The sequence below is a fragment of the Rhinolophus ferrumequinum genome, chromosome 27 (genome assembly GCF_004115265.2).
Source record: "Rhinolophus ferrumequinum isolate MPI-CBG mRhiFer1 chromosome 27, mRhiFer1_v1.p, whole genome shotgun sequence".
NCBI lineage: Eukaryota > Metazoa > Chordata > Mammalia > Chiroptera > Rhinolophidae > Rhinolophus > Rhinolophus ferrumequinum.
The window spans coordinates 21,896,119-21,916,043 of NC_046310.1; the positions used below are offsets into that span (position 1 = coordinate 21,896,119).

A 19,925-nucleotide genomic window follows, 5' to 3' on the forward strand; every position below is an offset into this window, starting at 1 on the left:
AGAGACTATATTTTGTATTGACAAATTACAGCAATGTAGCGCTGCTACTGTGGTAGGCACTTTAAACATGATAGTAGTCGATAACTGTCCTTAGTAATCATTGGTTCTTTCTGTCCGTAACAGCAATCTGGAGTGCCCTTAGCTAAAGGAACCTTGATTACCCACTGCTACAAAGATCTTGGGTTCATGGATTTCATTTGTAGTCTGGTAACAAAGTCTGTGAAGGTGAGTAGTAGATTGTTTCATGAATGTATAAGTCCGTTAAAAGGTTGCTTGCTCTGAATGAAGAAAACGTACTGAGGCCGTTCGTGGTTACAGTGGTACTTTAAAGAAGTCCCTCCTGTTAAACATAAGCAGTGAGATCAGTCTTTCATCACCAGTGGTATTTTCCTACAAATTTGAACTACTTCTTGTCAGATTCTGTTTATAGTGACTGTATAATCAGGTTAAAGAGACAGTCTAAAAATGTCAGGAAGATCGTTCATTCTTGTCGTATATAATCAAACCATTGAATTTGTGCATTTGTTTAATGTTGTATATGGTAAAAATTGAAATGTCATCCTGAAGTTGTTGAGGGCTATAAATATTTTTATACTTTTATCTAATTGGACTTGCACTCTTAAATGTGTTTTCTTTGTGTTGTTCGTCCCAGGTTTTTGCTGAGTATCCTGGGAGTTCGGCTCAGTTGAGGGTGCTCTTAACTTTTTATGCTTCTACCATCGTGTCTGCCCTGGTGACTGCTGAGGACATATCCGACAACGTAGTTGCCAAGCTCCTCCCGTATATCCAAAAGGTTAGCCTTGCTCAAGTGTAGATGAGTTTGTACATGAAGGAACGTTCTTGCTTTAAAAAATTTAACTTAGACATAAATGTTCTAAAGTTGACAATTTACTTCAGATAGTTGATGAGATTTAATTTTTAGATTAAACAAAATTATAACTTTTTTTGTTGTAAAAACTTACCTGAGTTGAATCTGAATTAGGGCTCCTTAAAGACTAAAATCTTGGCTATTTGGCCCTCCCACTATCTCCTAGGTAGGTAGGTAGATAGATAGATAGATAGATAGATAGATAGATAGATAGATAGATAGATAGAGGCTTAAAACAGCAGAAATTTATTCTCTCCTAGTTCTGGAGGTTAGAAGTCTGAAATCAAGGTGTTGGCAGGGCTGGTTCCTTCTGGGGCTGTTGAGGGAGAGTTCCAGTCCTCCCTCCTGGCATGTGGTGGTTGCTGGCAGTCCTTGGTGCTCCCTGCCTGCTGGGAGCACAACTTGTTTCTGCCCATCTTCACATGGTCATCTGCGATCCTAGGCTGTTTTCTTAGCAGTCGTGTTACTTCACTGGAAAGAAAATGGATTAGAAAATCTCTTTAAGGCATAGGCTCTCGTCATTTTCCCATTGGCCTCTGCTTCTCAGTGTTTCTTCTTCCACTTGCCTTGGTGCCTGCCACCTTCCCATGGAGGTACTGCTTGCACTTCCCACTGGTGTCGCAGGATCACTGTCTTTATTCAGATACTGGTTTGTTTCTGACTGAAGTCTCCCTGCCACCTTCCCATGGAGGTACTGCTTGCACTTCTCACTGGTGTCCCAGGGTCACTGTCTTTAATCAGATACTGGTTTGTTTCTGACTGAAGTCTCCCTTATGCAGGTGGGACTTTGCATATAAAGGAAGAGCTCGTTGGCTCCTGTTAGGATGTGTGGTGCATGTTTGAGTGGCGAGAGCCTCTGAGATCCCTTCTCTCGTCCAAGAGACTTGTCTCATCTCTGTGTCAACCAACATCTTGATTTTTCACTTCTGAGGAGTGTGCACTAGATAGTATTAATCTCTTAATTTATGACATTTCTAATTTGTCAAGGTAAAGTAACATTTAAAGTAGAATAAAATAATATAGTTTATTATTTTTCCTTTTATTTTAAAAAATATTTAGGGATTGAAATCATCTTTACCAGATTACAGAGCTGCAACATATATGATAATATGTCAGATTTCTGTGAAAGTGACAATGGAAGATACCTTCGTTAATTCGTTGGCTTCACAGATCACCAAAACATTGACCAAAACTCCTTCTTTAGTCAAGGATGGACTAGGTTGCTTGATAGTGCTCCTGCAGAGACAGAAGCTGGAGAGTCTTGGGAAAAAGTACGTACAATAGAATTGAGAAATTACGATAATTAGAGGTGATTAACTTATTTTGAGTAATTTTTTAAAGAGAAACTTTATACTGTTTTTTAAATTGCCATTTATTGTCTAACTTTTCAAGTCAACACTTTATGTACTTGTTTCTTCAAAGGCCATTTCCTCACTTGTGTAACGTTCCTGATCTTATTACCATCCTTCATGGAATTTCTGAAACCTATGACATCAGTCCTCTTCTGCGTTACATGCTGCCCCATCTGGTCGTCTCCATCATTAATCATGTTGCAGGTATGTGGTTTTACATTCTGTGTCCAGAAACTTGCTTCCTAATATTTGATTTTCTGAAAATAAGAGCCACACTTTTGTTAATATCTTTTAGATATTTAAAGTGTCTGCTAACCAGTTGTTTTTGTGGAATTTGTTTTTCTTAGGAGAAACATTTGGGGTGAGGAGCAGGTAGGGTAAAGAAAGAACCTTGTTAATTGAGAGATATGCCCAGAATTCTATTTTTTTGAAGTGTAAACAGTCTCTACATGAAAAGACTGGAATATTTTAAAACAGAATATGTTAGCGAGTAAAACTTTCCCTTCTCATTTAGATATTTAATGAACTTTAGTAATTTTATTCAGAAATATCTAATTGCCACCAAATGAGTTTTTCTCCCTTGAGTCACTGAAAATTTGAGACAAAGAAGATCTCATACATAAAAATCCAAATTTTTTTTAAAAAACTCAAATTAATTTGAAAGTGATTATTTGCATTATATGTGTTTTAACTTTAATAAATACAGAAACACAAGGAAAAAATACTTGGTCCTATTGCTACTTGGACTAAGAAAGACATCTCTAAGATTATGTCAGTCTGTTGGAAACTAACGTTTGCTCAACCAAATCTTGGTTGAAACGTGTTTCAGAAGCATGATTAGCATAAATGAAAGTGTGTTTTTTCTGTTCTGAGTGGTGAGTACTGTTATCCAATCTTTGAAGACAATGCTAACATCTGATTCATACGTTTATGGTGACTCTGAAAGAGATGAGGACAGCTCTTAGTTCAGTAAGGAGGTATTGAGATGAAAGTTTAGCCTGTTTTAAGAGCTACAGTTGTCTCCCCTTTGGCTTTCCACAGTTCCAGTTACCCATGGTCAACTGCGGTCAGAAAATATATGGAAAATTCCAGAAATAAACAATTCATAAGTTTTCAATTGTGCATGGTTCTGAATAGCGTGATGAAATCGCGCTCTGTTCCTCCTGGGACGTGGATCATTCCTTTGTCCAGCATCTCCACACTGTGTAACCTGTTAGTTACTAAGTAGTGTCTCGACATCAGGTCAACTGTCACACTATCACAGTGCTTGTGTTCAGGTCACCCTTATTTCACGTAGTAATGGTCCCAAAGTATCAGAGGACTGATGCTGGCAATTTGTATATGCCAGAGAGAAGCCGTAAAGGGCTTCCTATAAGTGAAAGGTGAAAATTCTTGACTTAATAGCGCATTTTATCATTTCATGTCACAAGAAGAGGGGTGAATGCAGGACAATAAGATATTTTGAGAGACCACATTCACGTTTTTTATTACCATATATTGTTTTAGTTGTTTTATTATTAGATATTGTTAATCTCTGCTTAATTTATTAATTAAACTTTATAATAGATATCTATGTAAAGGACAAAAACATAGTCTATATAGGGTTCAGTACCATCTGTGGTCAGGCATCCACTGGGGGTCTCAGAACATATTCCCCAGGGATTAGTGGGGGGGTTGCTGTAGTTTAATGAGATCTACTCAACCACTCATAATGTGACATACTATTTCTTGGACTTGTTTCATTGACGAAATTAGCATGATCATGCTTGTTTTGAGAAATACAGAGAATTTCAGGTAAAAGATAGATGAGGGTAATGTATGCAAAAATTCTTTGAAAAATATAACCAACTGAATAAGTGAAATACACTTTTAAAAATAGGTAAAAAGCTAGGTATCGATGTATATTCCTGTAGAAAAATTTTCTGCTATAAGTAAATTTGTAGTGTAAACATGCAAAACCATTTTAATCTGTTGTGTACTAAGGAGAAGAAACTGAAGGGCTGGATGGCCAAATCTACAGGAAACATTTAGAAGCTATACTTACAAATATATCACTGAAGAACAACGTGGACCATCTGTTGGCTAGGTAAGCTGTTATTTTTGACATGCTTTTGATTTGTATTTTTGTGGCGTCGTATACTTTTCCTGGTTGATCAATTTTGTAGTATCCCTTTATAACGTATTTCTTGCTTTGTCCATATCACTTCATTAATTATGAATATTTAGTCCAATAATTGTGGCAGTAGAAAAAAAAGTAATGTCTCTTGGTTGTCTTTAGTGCTTATAGATGATCATGGAAACTTAATAGTTAAGCTAAATTTAGTTTGTAGTTGCATGTAACTAGTGGTTGTTTAGAGTTTCCTAATAATAAATGGACCACAATCCCTGAAACAGTACATCATAGTAGGTATTCAGGTAGTATCAGTTAGAAGCTTCATATTGAGGGTTGTCATGAAGTAAAGATTATGTCTTCCTTTTCTGTAAAAATAGTTTATTGTTCCATTTTGTTTTCTTAAAGGGCAACTTGATACAGTGCCAGGAGTGTAGGCATTGCAGTCAGATGTGGGTTTGAATCCTGCCTCTGTCATTTCCAGGAGAATAGGAAGTTCTGAAGGTGATTGCCTGAGTCTGGGTTTGCCATTGTGTCTTGGGCAGGTGCCTGTCTGCTGTTATGTCATTCATGCCCCTTGCTCACAGGGTGGCTTGTGAATGAAATGGGAGTTGACATCTTGGGCTCTGGAGTTAGGCTGAGGCTGAAAACCCTGCTCATCTTTCTATGGCACACAGTAGGGTTCACCAGGCAGATTATAAGACTTCTTAGTCCTAGTTTTGTATCTGTAAAGTAAGTGTAGTTTCTACCTTGTAGAGGTATGACAGATAATATTCCTAAAGCACCTAGAACACGATTGGTACTCAATAAACAGTAAGTCTCACGTCTGCTGATAATTGTTTTGTTTTGCAGCCTTCTTTTTGAAGAGTATATTTCATACAGTTCACAGGAAGAAATCGATCCTAATAAAGTATCTTTGCTTAATGAACAGTTTCTTCCACTTATCAGACTTTTAGAAAGCAAGTAAGTTGTATGTGTGTGTGTGCCTCTTGTTTTATTCACGTGTACCTCTTGTTTGATAAAGAGATGGTTTGCAAGTCACAACTTAATTCAGTAAATGGATTGTAAAGAGACCTTCTTGTTTCCTTCAGGAAGGGACAGGTATAAGATTCAGATATATTTGAAATGGAAGAGGAAGTTGGGGGAGTGTGGGGACTGGAGAGTATAATTTTTTTATAGAGAGACTTTTTTCGTTCTAACTGTCACAGCAACAAACTTGGTCAGTTTTGTTTGGTTTTCCATATTTCATTAGTTCAAATTTTAAGTGTCAATCCCAGTGATCTTTAAAATTTTAATTATGTCTTCCTTTGTACACATGTAGGGGGTGTGTGGCTAATAACTTTTATTAGGAATAATGAATTAACTCTTTAATTTCTTCTCAGATATCCCAGAACATTAGATGTTGTCTTAGAGGAACGCCTAAAAGAAATTACAGACCTAAAAAAACAAGAGCTTTTCCACCAATTTATCTCTCTTTCTACAAGTGGAGGAAAATATCAGGTAAGGTTTTCTTCAGAGGAATCATGACATTTAGGGTTATTTAGTGTGGTTATTTGAAGAACGCCAGCAGGAAATTTGCTACATCACTCCTCTTGATGGAGAGATGAAATTTTATGGCTTGCCTAGTTACCTGAAGTTTAGACGGTGAAGCAGGAAATTAAATAATTGGAGAAAGGTACAGGGATTAAAATAACTGAGTATGGCACTTATTTCAGGAGAAGTATTGTTGGAAAATGCTGTATCTGATGTTCATTAGCAATGAGCAAAAGGCGGCCTCACTTAGCGTTCCTTATCTTTCTCCCGTATGTACGCTTCCCCGTGTAATACCACCAGCCACGTGTAGCTGTTTAAATCATTGACTAGAAAAAAGGAGGTGGGTTTTAATTTCATGATTATGTTGGAACTTCAGAAACTTCTGGTGATTCACCCTAAATCTTTATACTAGAAGTTAGACATTTAAGCACTTCTTATAATCAGTCTTGAAAATAAACACTATGAAAAAAATATGATTGTTTTGGTTTTCCTCTTTCATGATTGGACTTTCATCTTCAGTGGTGTTTCATTTTCAAATCTTAGCATGATACATAGATTTTCTTTAGTCTAATCACATAAGTGAAGTAAGTTGTCACTAATTTGAGTATCACTATTACATCGTTTAGATGAATCCCATTCCGTCTTCATTGATCCATTTTTGAAATTTATGTTTTCATCTAGGTGCTAATATAGTGATTATCTTAGGTGCTTTTCACTTTGGAATCAGATACACGTAGAGAATATAAAATTACTTGACAGAATTACCTCACTAAGTTAAGCCTACATAGTATACACAAAGTCACAGCATTAACAATACAGATTTTTCATCATACCATATTCTCGAGACAGAAATTGCTTTACTTTTTGGTTTCTGAAATTAGACAATTGTTACTGAGTATGTTGGGCAGTTTGGGGTGATTTTCTCTGGTTTTTATTCTTGATCATACATTGCTCAGGTCTAGCTGTGAAATCATTTGATAATTATGATGAATCCTTTAGTTTTTAGCAGATTCTGATACCTCCCTGATGCTCAGTCTGAATCATCCACTTGCCCCTGTGAGACTTCTGGCCATTAATCACCTGAAAAATATCATGAAAACATCAAAGGTTTGTGTGTAGTAGCTTTCATTTGTGATGTTTTTATTCTTATGATGAACAGTATAATTCTAGAATAAGAGCTTGAAGTTTCCTAGAACTGATATTGTGTAATTATAGAAATAAGCTGAGTAAAGCAGATGAGAGTACATGGGACAAAACAGACGTAGGACCGGATGTGCCGCAGCTACTGTTTTAACCTGTGTATGCCAGGTGACAGCATGTCTCCATGCTGTCCTGTCTCCACACTGCAGATTGTAAGTTGTACTTCAGTTCAGTGTTTTCCAAGCTGGAATTTCTAGATCAATTTGCAGAGGTTCACAAATTATCTGAAAGTTTTTTGGTTCTGAAATTTGATTTTGATTGTCTTAAGTTTACCATGAACATATTTGGGGACATCAGAATGATAGCTTTTGGAACACTGTTCCATGATTTCAGTACCTGCAGTTAGTTTGTGTTTGTGTTTAAAATTTTAGTGGCTCCAAATAATGAGCACAGAGGCCAACTTAATTTGCAAATTATGCCTCTATACCAAAGTGATATTTTACGGAGACTTCACAGTGATTCATATAAAGCAGTATTTTCCCAACTTCAGTCATTCAAGCAGCACCTTCACAATATTATTAAGTAAATAATATCAGTGGTAAGCTAATACAGCAAATCATGGGTTTGAAGTGCTAATTGTATTATATACATTTTCAGTTACTGTGATTAAAATAGAAATTTGATCTGTATAATATCTAAAATCATCTGATATACTAACTTTTGCATATTTGGAAAGTTTCTGGAATAAAGTGATAGAGAGTTTACTTCCCCACAGCACATGGTAAACTCTGTAACTCGTATTGTGGGCCTTAGAACCAGATTCATATTACAAGTAGAATTTAATTTCAGCTAACCATAATTACCACATTAAATGTTTTTAAATATTTGACTTGTAAAATTTTGTTTCATATTTTGAATGTTTTTGTTTTATTCTGTATTTTAAGGAGTTATACTTAATTTTAAAATTGATATATAAATCATAAAAGCAACATTAAGAGCTTTAAGAATGTTTCTTTAAAAATGGTTGATCTGTATATACTCACTTGGAAAATACTGTTTTATATGATTCATTTCTGATCTGGCATAAATCATATTTCTTTCACAAACTGCGATAGGTTTGTCTTATTGATTTGTTGGGTAATTGCACTCATTGAATGCTGGTCTTTGTTGTAATAGGGAGAGTCCTGGAATCTCCCATTATTCCTGCAGCTCTTCTCATCCTTCTTTTAATCTCTTCTCCCCCTCAGCCCCCTACCCCCATCCACCTCTGGATTTGGTTAGTTTTCAATGAAGGGCACTGTGTACATTCAAGTTACAGGCTGAAGTTTTATAATTGTAGTTAATGTCTTTCTTTGCATGCTCTGCTTGCATTTCCCTTCTCCATCAGTGGCAGGACAGGTTCTCTTCTAGACTTATTAGCTCCTGAGAAAATTTTGGTGGCATTTGATACATGAAACTTTGACTTCAGTTTTGTGGCTATTAAGGATTCTCGTTTATCTACAGAGTGATCTATATTTTATTTTATTTTTGTAGGATTATTTAGTTGTTTTTTTCCTACCACCTACAGGTAGGGATATATTCAGGTGGATTGGCTGTCTTATTTTTTTGTTAATGTGAATGATTATATGCTTTATTTTCTTTTGTTACTGAAAAAAAATATAGGCTCTCTTTTCTTTGATAGACTGGCTTCTCAGTGTATGTCCTTATCTTGTAAAACTCTTGATGATGATAATAGCTAACTTTTACCAGTACTTACTATGTGTAAGGCACTGTTCTAAGCACGGATGTGTAATATTTACTCCTGAAACAACCCTTGAGGTAGGTACTATTATAATAGATGAGAACAATAAGACGTAGAAAGATTAACTTACTTTAGGTCACACAGCTAGTAAGTAGTAGAGCTAGGATTTAAACCTAGACATTCTGGTTCTTTAGTTTATCCGCAATCAATATCTGGACTCTCATTTTAATGAGATGGACTACTTAATGCAAAAATTATATTTGGATTATACATAGTATATATTCAGTGGAACTGGGAAAGGTTTGTACCAAACAATTACTCATCAAAAATGGGCCTTTAGAGATTATCTACACGTTCAGTGCACGTGTGCTGAGAGTATTTGAATTTGCATTCAGGGCAGAGCCTGTTTCTTGACTGGTATTCTGGAGTGCTTTTCACAAAACCAAGCTTCTTTTCTAGGGTAAAGTCTTTTAGCAACAACTAAATTAATATTTTTTCTCTTGCTCAGGAGAGTATCGATGAGTCTTTCATAAAAGAAGCTGTTTTAACACGATTAGGTGATGATAGTATAGACGTTGTTTTGTCAGCTGTAAGTGCTTTTGAGGTGAGTAAATTTGTTGTTTGTCGAAATGCACATTTTTGGTAAATATTTTTTCCTGCCCTTTTCACATGAGTCTCTGCTCTAGGCAGGAATGTATTTGGAAATTATTCTTCCATTGGAAATTTGTTCTCTTGAGAGCACAGACTGAAGCCTGGGTGGGGAAAGCTCAAGTGAATAATTAGATTGCACAAGTTTATACATAGGGAAGTTCTTCGAAAAGGGGAAGTACTGTGCGACCTTTACCTTGCGGTCCTGGGAAATGGCTCCTGAATGCCACATTTGAGAAATTGCTCTTCTAACACTTTTAAATTATAGTCGGATTCCTGGGAGATAAAGTCTTTGTAATTCATTAATTTTTTAAGTTCATTTAGCAAGGACTGTATGTATTTGAAGCAAGTAAAAATGTACTCCAGGTGTTTTTTTATTCCCCTTCTAGATTTTCAAGCAACACTTTAGTCCTGAAGTGACTGTTTCAAATCTTCTGAATCTCTTTCGAAGAGCAGAACTTTCGAAAAATAGGGGATGGTATGTATTCATTTCACCTCATACTATTTTTAATTGGTGAAATTCTTACACTCATTTTGATTTCCTTTTTTTTTTTCCCATGCCAGTTTTTTTTTTCTTCACGTTTTTGCAACATATAATTTAGTTACATGACACTTTGGTCATTATAGTGAAATGGATATTAATGTGACCCTCTTGCATTATAAAAACAATTCATTTGGGTTTGTGTGGGTTCGTTATACTATCATCTATGTTTGAAATTTTTCTTAATAAATTGGACAAAGAAGTATGTATGATACGATACTGAAATCTGGAAAGTAGGATGGGAAAGAGCTTTCCTTTTCTATTTTATATAATTCTGTATGTTTTTTAAAGGATAATAAATGACTTTATAACTTAAAAATATATTAAACAAATAAAAAATAAGGTCAGAGGCACACGATACCTTCTGTAATATTTGATGAGCTCTAGTTACCTCATGTTTGGCACAGAAGCCTTTTGCATGGAAAAATGACTAAGCTCTTTAGAGGAAGAGAGCATGTCTTGCAGGTTTTTGTATCTGTCATATTTAATTCTTAGCACATAGTATGTGTTCAGATATTTTTTTGAATTTATGTGAATCTTTGATTTCTAGTGGAGTTCAGATATATAGTGTGACACATGTTTTATGTTATAGTTAACCTAATGATTTCTCAAAAAAAGATTTGGCCAAGTTAGCAGATTAAAATTACTGCTGTCTTGGTGTCTCTGAGTAATGTGTTTGGAGGAGACCAGGATAATGTCAGTTGAGTTGTGACAACGTAATGATAACTTAGTGTTGACTTCAAGTCTCTAATGTGTCTCTGGAACCAATTGTGTGTTTGTATCTTTTAGGTACAAGGTACTAGAGATTGCAGCAGACATACTGATTAAAGAAGAAATACTGAGTGGAAATGAGGTATTGGCAAACCAGGTGGCTGTGCATCTGCTTCCGTTTATGGTCATCGACAATGATGACATGGAGTCCGCTGGGATGAAAATGGCTACTTATTTAGCAAAATCAGGAATTTGCTCTCTGCACCCTGTACTAAGAGGCTGGAAAGGAGGTAAATCAGTTGCTTTTTAGGAAACATAAATAGGTAACACTTTAAAAAGAAGATAAGTACATTTAAAAATGGGCTGTACTTGTTATTTGAAATCATGTTTATGTTGCATACCTGCAAGATTTAAAGAATTTTTACTAAGATAAAAAGTATGCAATGAAAAGGAAGCTGACCCACACACAAATTCAGAATTGGATAAAAGGAAAAAGAAAAAGCAAACCTTCATAGGAAAATTGTAAAATTTTTGCTTACATTCCTTACTCTACGTGATTCTTTAGGTGAGTGTTGGTGACTTAAGGGGCCTGTTTTTAAATTTCTTTTTTTTCCAGCTCTTGAAAATGTAATTAAAAATACAAAGTCAGGAAAGCTAATTGGTGTAGCAAATAAGAAGATGGTCGAGTTGTTGGCTGACAACATAAATTCAGGGGATCCTTCTTCAATGTTAAAGATGGTAGGTACACTGTCAGAGCCACCCTCTGGGTTTCCTTCTCATCTCACTAGATTCTCGGTGTTTGCTTTACTAGATTCTTTTTTTTTTATTAATAATTTTTGCATTATTGAGTACTTTGTTTTGCTAAACATACACAGTCTTGTTTAGTATATTGTGCAGATTGTTGAAATTACTAACATTTTAGAAATTTTTTTCATCATGGTTTTATATAGAATATATAAGGATATAGGATATATAAGGATAATGTGTATTATTCTTAAAATATTAAAGTTACATGTTTTGTTAAAATAGTAATCTAAGGAAGGAGAAATTTTCTTTTGCTGTAGTTAATACACTGTTGTAAAGATACTAGTATATAATTTAAAAACATTTGTTCAGTGGCAAGTGCAGTTACGTTCATTGTAATTTCTGAAATGACTTATTATAATTGCTTAGATATCAGTGCTTGCTATCTTTTTAAGGCTTTATATTTGTCATCACTTTAAGTGTAAAACACATAATACCTACATAGGCCTGAGGGGGTGAAAATTGTTTTGTACAAACCAAGAGCTACCAGTAATGGAGTATGTTTGTTTTTCAAGGTGGAGGATTTAATCAGCATTGCGGAAAAGGAGTCCTTTACCCCAAAGCAAAAAGTGACTTTTCACGTGATCATGGCCGTGCTCATCTCTTGCTGTTCATCTTTAAAAGAAACTCACTTTCCATTTGCGATAAGAGTCTTCGGTTTGCTGCAGGAGAAAATAAAGAAGCTTGGGAGTGTCATTACTGCAGTGGTAAGTCCCTGCAAAGTTGTACGTTGAATGAAGTGACCGCCTGGCCTGTTAGAGCACAGCTGACAGTTGGAGGCTGAGGTGTTGAGTCTTCGGGTCTGGGTGAAAGTGACGCAGCCTCGGGGAACAGCAGAGCGTGAACCATGCACTCTCTTTCTTTCGCAGAAAATCAATCAAATTAGAGAAGGCAGTGCTTTGTATCTGTGTCATCTTTATTAGCTAATTAGTTATCCAACCTATACCTAACTGCCTTAGTGATGAAGAATTCACTAGGTGTTGTCAGTGCTTGAACAAAATATTACTTCATTCTGTTGTCTACTAAAAACAGATCTTTTGTATTCTTTTAATACTACATTAGATTTGGATCTCAACCAGCCTACCTCTGTCTCTGAGTATTTCTAAGGACCATGTCTCAGTGGTTGATGTTTTTACCTAGTACCACATCTTGAGGCAATACAATTATTTATTTGAATATCTGCCATATTTAATAGTATTTTGTGTTTATTTGTCTTCCAAACTTCAGAGGGCTCCTCATTATAAGATTATCTAAACGAATCACATCCTTTTGACATTAACAGATATGCTCAGGACTTTATAAGTTCTGGTCATGGCTGTTGATATCTGAAGTTATATAAACTAAAAGAGTGAGTCTTCGTATTTTAAAAAGTATCTCAGATAAGCCCTTCTTAACTTTTTCGTTGTCTTGTAAAGTGTGGTAACCTGAACTGTATTTGTTCTCAGTGTTAAAAGTGTGGGCAAATTGAGTGTTTTATGTATACGTAGATACGGGTGGTTTTGTATCATTTTGTATTTAATCCCCTTCCTCATACTCACGAGCATCATTTTGGCTGTAGCAGCACATTGAGACAGGAATTCCCTCACTGAAAACATTACAAGTCTGGCTTTTATTATTTTCCTTTCAAGTCATTACTCTGCACTCACCTGTGCAGAGTCTCGTTTGTCATTTTCCTGCACCTTTTCTCATGCTTTTGGCATTCGCAGTATTCTTTCTAAACACCTTAACATTTTGCTACTTGTTTAGAATCACCTGCAAGTTTGGAGATTTTTACCATATGCCTTCTTCAGATTAGCAGTCAAGTATGAAATGAGAAAAGTCCCTTTTAGAATCTCATGGAAGTCCAGCTCCTTTCTGTTTAACAAAACTTACATGAATAACGTTAGTTTTTAGAGATGGTGTTTTAAGACAACAGATAAAATGAAGCCGTGGCTAACTTATTTGTATTTTTTCTTGTGAAAAGTGATGGTTAGACCTCTTTACATTAGATTCGCACCTAAATGCACATAGAGACAAAGTTTTGCTTGTTACCCAATCATATACATCCGTTGCAGTCCACCTGTATAACCCACATTCAGAACTTCTTTAAATCTGTGCTGTTGTTGTCTCTGCCAATTCAGGAAATCCCCTCAGATTGGCATATTGAGCTGATGACTGACAGAGGGATGCCAGCGGAGCTGTGGGCACATTACATACAACAGGTCAACACTGCCCAGAGGATTGCCGTGGAGGACTCCGTGCTACTCGTATTTTCGCTGAAAAATTTTATTCACACCCTAAAGGCTCCTAAATCTTTCCCTAAAGGTAGGACAAGGTGTGACTTTGGAATGTGATACCTGGAAAGCTGAAGTATTGGCCACATGACTGTTGTTTGTCGTGGGTGCAAAGGCCCAGCAGTGTGTTGACGTAAGTCGTGCCTGTCTCCCTCGTCACATCCGTGTAGGTGACGTGTGGTGGAGTCCTGAGCACCTGGAGGAAGACAGCCGAGACTACCTCCGCTTGCTCATCGGGCTCTTTGAGACGCTCCTCACGGGAGCTGACGCTGTTCACTTCAGAGCCCTCATGAAACTTTTCATAAAGGTACGAGACTCGTCTTTTTCGGGCGTACTCTTCCCTTGAAGGTATTGCAGGCTGTTTTAGTTCTGACAGTTTTGAATGAAAATGAAAGTAGACTTTTAACAGTGAAGAGTATGTGATAATAAACCCAGACCGTGTAAAGCAGTGCCGTAATCATGACCCCAGTCAGTAGGTTGGACAGAGGCTGACATTGCCACGTGCCTGTTTGTGTGTTAGGCCTGTTCTCGTGTTTACTAATCATAATAGCCCCGTCTGTTTGGTTGATGAACGCCACTGCCAACCAGAAACGGGTTTTCAGAGAGGTGACTGGGCACATGCAGTCACTCAGTTACGGTGTCTCGTCACAGCCCCGGGGACCTCTGTGCCGCAGGTCCGGAGGTCAGTTCTTTCTCTTATCTTCGGTGCCCTCTCAGCAGCATTTGACACAGTTGACATTCCCCCCTCCATCTTTGAGGTACTTTCTTAGTGAGGCTGCCCCAACATGACTCTTGGCTTGTTTTCTGCTGAGTGTCCTCGTTTTTCTTATTACTAAACGTGTTCAAGTGCAGCGTGATGGCGAGTCCTCTGAATATCACTGAATAGCAGTTCTCTGAATTAATTTGTGTACTTCGCAACTGGCTAAAATACCAAGTACAGAGTAATTTCAAGGGATTAGACAAAGCAAAGCATTGCAATAAAGTATTTGTTTTCTATAATTGTGCGTGGTGAAGAGAGGATTTGGAACCAAATTATATTCACTGTTTTTTGTTTGTTTGTTTCTTTTTAAATTTAGGAACATCTAGAAGATGTTTTCCAGTTATTCAAGTTCTTTTCTGTTTTATGGACCTATGGTTCTAGCCTTTCAAATCCACTGAAGTGCGGTGTGAGGACTGCTCTGCAGACTCAAGCTCTTTATGCAGGCTATGCACTGCTGTCCTCACAGAAGCCTCAGTGTAAGCACCACCTGGCGTCCATGTCTTCTCCAGGTACTGCAAGTAGCTATGTGTTCTGTCATGACCAGCTGTTAAGTGTTTTCTCTGTATGTAGTGCATGTGGGCTATAGTTTGAAGGATTTCTTTCTTTATGTTTTTAAAAATAGAGGACCAGGCTTGCATGCACGCATGTGCATGCCCGCGCGCGCTTTGTCTCTCTCTCTCTCTCTCTCTCTCTCGCTCTCTCTCTACATATAAACTATGTCTGATTACTTCTAAGTATTGCTTTTAAGTTATAAATGTCAATTGCAAAATCTCACCAAAACAAATGATAGAAATGGTAGGTGATTGATTGATTAATCATGGGTTCTTAATAGCCAACTATTCATTTTCTGGGCTTTAGCAGTTACAGGGTTTACAGGGAAGCCAGATCATCATAATACAATTCAGTATTCAACTGACTTCTCAATGACTTCTCCACTCAGACAACCCTCCTGGATTTATCTTTTTTATCAGGCATAAGTCATATTCAGGTTGGGCACTCACTAATGAAACCCAAAAATAAAATTTGTAGCTTTGATAAAGTGAAATTGCAAATTTTGTAAAAGACACAGAATTTTTTGAAGTTGATGAATATGATACAAGTGAGTTGACTGACTTACAAAGCTGTTGACACATGGAGGGCCTGGCAAAAGTAGACCCTGTAGTGATGGAAGATTCGGGAAAGTTGATAAGGATGATGAGTATTGTTTTAGTATCAGAGGACTAGAGTGGCCCTTTGGAAATTTGAAGATGTTCTTGATTATTTTTTAAGTTCAAAATCGCTCTTTATATATACTTTGTGAAAGCCAAGTGAATGATCATACACTTTTCCCAGAACAGTTTCTCAATGTTTGTCTTTTATTAGCTCCTTGAAAAAGCACATAATTGCAATTGTAACCAAAATTTTGTTAAACATAATGTAAAGTAGATAATATACATTCACGTTTTACTTATAAAATCCTGTGAATGTAATTATTTCTGCACTACTTACTATAGAATTGCAGTAAGGTGTTTTAGATGGATTTACTTTTAAGAAGATTTTTTCAGTTTTGTTTTTTTGATGAGAACTTCCTGTACATTTTTTTAACTCAGATTTTTCAATTAATATGTTACAAGCACTGTTATATTAATAAATACAGAAATTTATCTTTAAAATGTTTAAGAGTATTCTATCTTATGGAGATAGTATAGTTTATTTAAATGATTATTTCCTGTTAAACTTGTGAGTCTCCAGAAAAATCTAAATATTTTATTAATATTTAGAGGTTGCAACTGTTTTGATTATCTTATTAGTTATGAAATGTCTGCTATCCTTTGGCATCAAAGGCAGTGGCCCCTGTGGAGTATGTCTCCTTGTTTGTAAATAACAGGACCAACGGACTTCACTTTTCCCCTAGTATTGAGCTGCCAGACAGGCTCCTGCCTGCTCCTGCTGCTGTGGTACCTGTCACATCCCCACTTCCTAAAGTCCTTTTACATTTATGCTTTCTGGACATGTCACAGTACTCCACTGAAAACAGGAGAGATGCACCTTGTTCTACTTGGAAGTTCAAGGACTGTACCCTAAAGTCCCAGAGGGCCTCAAGTTATCCACTGAGGCAACGCACCTGGCCTCAGTGCTCTCCACTTTGACCCCCAGTGAGCTTCTAGCCGTACCTTGTTTGCAGGGGTCCAGGAAGTGTTGGCTGGTGTTTGTGTTAAACTCTTTGCAAAATATGCTATGCTGTTCAAAAGAAAAAGGTATTGTAATGTTATAATAATATAATATATGACTTAAGTTTTTGTCAGTGGCTTGGAATTATAACCACCATTTATTACTTTCTGTACAGATATGTATTCCATCTCAATCTTATGTGTAACAAATCTTTGTTAAATGAATAAACATTTAACATCATTTGTAAGGTGGAGGCTGCCTTTGGTTTGTTACACTTTATATAGTAATTTTTTTTTTTTAAACTTTTATTTATTTGTGTTTTTCCAGGATCCATCAGCTCCAAGTCAAGTAGTTGTTATTAATCTAGTTGTGGAGGGTGCAGCTTACAGTGTCCCATGTGGGGATCAAAGTGGCAACCTTGTTAAGAGCACCGTGCTCTAACCAACTGAGCTAACCAGCTGCCCCCTTACATAGTAAATTTATTTGCTTCAAAACACAAGTATTTTTCCAATTTTTATGTAAAATATGCTATTTTAATAATAAGCTATTTTTATTTGATATCTAAATAAAATTAGAATTAAGTCAAATAGATTTTTTTTTAAACGATAGAATGTTCCGAAAAGTTGATTACTTACATCATGTAGCTTTGACTTATCTTGAGTTCCAATACCTGTTTTGAACATGGTAACCACAGTTCTTAGTACCTTTGAACAATGCAAGGTTTGAGGCACCAGCCACCCTGCAGTCAAAAAATCCATGTATAACTTATGACTCCCCAAAACCACTAAAAGCCAACGGTTGACCAGAAGCTTTGCCTTACCAATAATATAGTCAATTAATACATATTTTATATGTTATGCACATTACGTACTGTATTATAATAAATTAAGCTAGAGAAAAGAAAATGATATTAAAATCATAAAGAAGAGAAAATACATTTATGGTATTTATTGAAAAAAATCCATGTATAAGTGGAGCTACGCAGTTCAAACCCTTGTTGTTCAAGGGTCAACTATACATTGAATTTATTTTGAATTTGGATTTTTTCTGGAACCTCTGCTCCATTCTACATGGAATCTTAGCAAATAGGTATCTTGGCTTGAAGCAGCCCTATGTAAATTCTTAGCAAATAGGTATCTTGGCTTGAAGCTGCTCTATGTGTAAATTCAACTTTCCAGCTGTTCATTTCTGACTTTATTTTATAAATTAATATTACGGAGACTAAGAAGGATTTCCAGCTTTCATAGGACCTTCTCAGAAAAGTTTAAAAGCTTATCAAGTTCTCTCTTAGCATTCCAGAAATGGAATATGTAAAACAGATCATTTCTAACAAAATAAAAACCACCAAACCTTGCTCCAGTACATAGCATGGAATAAAGCTTAAATAACTAATTACCATAAAAGAGTTTAGATATGTCTTTATCCCAGAGACATCTTTTCAAAAACTGCTGATCCAGTTGATCTCACAAATGCGTTCTATTCGATCTTTGAAGCAGGTTGTTTCAATGCAGTTGAACTGGGCAGGGCATAGGACGAAGGGAAGCTTCCAGGTTCTTTGTTTAAAACCAGCATAACATTGAAAATTGATGCTCACAGACAAAAACAATAGGCCGGGGTTTGAATAATAATGCAAAATCCAATTGTTTGCAAATTGAGTCCAGCAGCCTATTTTTAAAAAACAAGCATTTGCCCAAATAGAGTTCTCTTCAACAACACAAAATTAGTTTTAAAAGGAACTGTTAATATAATTGGCTATATCAGTGTTGAAGGAGAAAACTCGTATTATCATGTTCCGAAGATCTGGAATGCATTATATAAAAATCAGCAATTCCTAATTAAGTGATAGCAAAATAGGAGTAACCTGATGAAAATTCTTCTCAAATCAAAAGCCAGCATTTTCACTGCACAGTTGGTGAAGCGAAGGCATTCCTGTTAAATCCGCTATTATTGAAGTATGAGTTGACAGGAGTAGATGTTGCAGATACTGGTGGAATGTACGAGTGATAAAGCTGATACCCCAGATCTGTGGGGTTCTTAGGTGGATTATTAAATAGGACATCTGGCCGGCCATTTGGAAACATTTTAAAAGTTTGACTACAACCTCATTCCATAGACAAAAATTTCACATGAACTAAAGATTTCACATAAAAAACTTAGCTCTGATATTAGGAAAGAAGAAAAAAAGCAATGTAGTCCCTATCATCTCTCTAAATATAGAGATAGATACTTTTAAACTCACCTAGTAGGGAGGGCCTTCCTGAGCAACATACAAAACTATAAGAAAAATTTGACTTAAAATTTCTGCATTGAAAAGTAAAGTCAAAACAAACATCAGTTCAGTACAGAATCTGCAAAGTGTGAGGCACAAATGGATAATTTCCTCGGCAGACTTGTGCAAGGGTGTGTGTACAAGGTGTTTGTTGGAGCAATTTTAATGCTAAAGAACCAGAAACCTAAACTTTCTCCACTAAGGTACTAGTTTTAAAAATAACGGAAAATGCGGTGGAGACCTGTACAATTTAAAAAGAATGTTTTAACTTCGATTCATGTGGAAAACACTTCAGAATACATTGAGATGGGGTAGTAGTTCGTGCAGAACAGGGTGTGTGTCTGTGTGTGTGTGGCTGTGTGTATACTATGCTCTCATTTGTGTATTTTTAAAAGAATGTTCTAGCACATGTCTTAACATTTTTCTGGAATAATAAGTAGCGAATGGTCTTTGGAGAAGGAGTTTGAGTTGGGAGGAAAACTTTTCATTATGTACCCTTTGGTACTATTGAAATTTTGTACTGTTTCTGTTTTATAGATCGTTGCTTAAATTGTTTTCCCTTTGGTTTTAGTGGTGCCATCGCTACTCCTTAATCTGGGAAGCCCCATAAAAGAAGTACGAAGGGCGGCCATTCATTGTCTGCAGGCCCTCAACGGGGTGGCTTCCCAGTTTCACCTGGTAATTGATCACTTGGTCCCTAAAGCAGAGGAGATCACCTCAGATGCCACCTACGTCATTCAGGTAACCCATCCGCACAGAAGATGGCACGTGCACACGCCTGTGTGTACACGTGACCAGTGGCCTCCTTTCTTGACTTTTGCAAGGATTTTGATGGACTTCAGTCATTGAATTTAGACATTGAAGTGTCAGTATCTGCTCACCTTTCTGCCCCCATTTTTAAAAGATAGCGAGACCATGTTCCAATTCTGTCCTTCCCTTGCCTAGAAGACCAGTGTCTAGCTTTTGAGAGTAAGCTAACTGAGGAGGATTGATGCCCTTTCCTATTAAGGTTTCAGGGGAAATG

General features: G+C 36.5%; 1 protein-coding gene across 1 annotated transcript in view; it reads left to right on the forward strand.

Annotated features, from left to right (window-relative positions):
* HEATR1 (HEAT repeat containing 1) overlaps positions 1-19,925 on the forward strand; it is a 46,034-nt gene that overhangs the window by 4,827 nt on the left and 21,282 nt on the right. Inside the window, exons 5-21 of the mRNA XM_033099503.1 lie at positions 124-225; positions 653-793; positions 1,928-2,139; positions 2,291-2,424; positions 4,204-4,306; positions 5,183-5,293; positions 5,713-5,830; positions 6,863-6,970; positions 9,253-9,348; positions 9,782-9,870; positions 10,723-10,934; positions 11,261-11,382; positions 11,964-12,155; positions 13,569-13,752; positions 13,892-14,028; positions 14,798-14,990; positions 19,473-19,642. Of these exons, the coding sequence (XP_032955394.1) occupies positions 124-225; positions 653-793; positions 1,928-2,139; positions 2,291-2,424; positions 4,204-4,306; positions 5,183-5,293; positions 5,713-5,830; positions 6,863-6,970; positions 9,253-9,348; positions 9,782-9,870; positions 10,723-10,934; positions 11,261-11,382; positions 11,964-12,155; positions 13,569-13,752; positions 13,892-14,028; positions 14,798-14,990; positions 19,473-19,642 (2,424 nt within the window). The remainder of the gene's footprint in view (positions 1-123; positions 226-652; positions 794-1,927; positions 2,140-2,290; positions 2,425-4,203; positions 4,307-5,182; positions 5,294-5,712; positions 5,831-6,862; positions 6,971-9,252; positions 9,349-9,781; positions 9,871-10,722; positions 10,935-11,260; positions 11,383-11,963; positions 12,156-13,568; positions 13,753-13,891; positions 14,029-14,797; positions 14,991-19,472; positions 19,643-19,925) is intronic.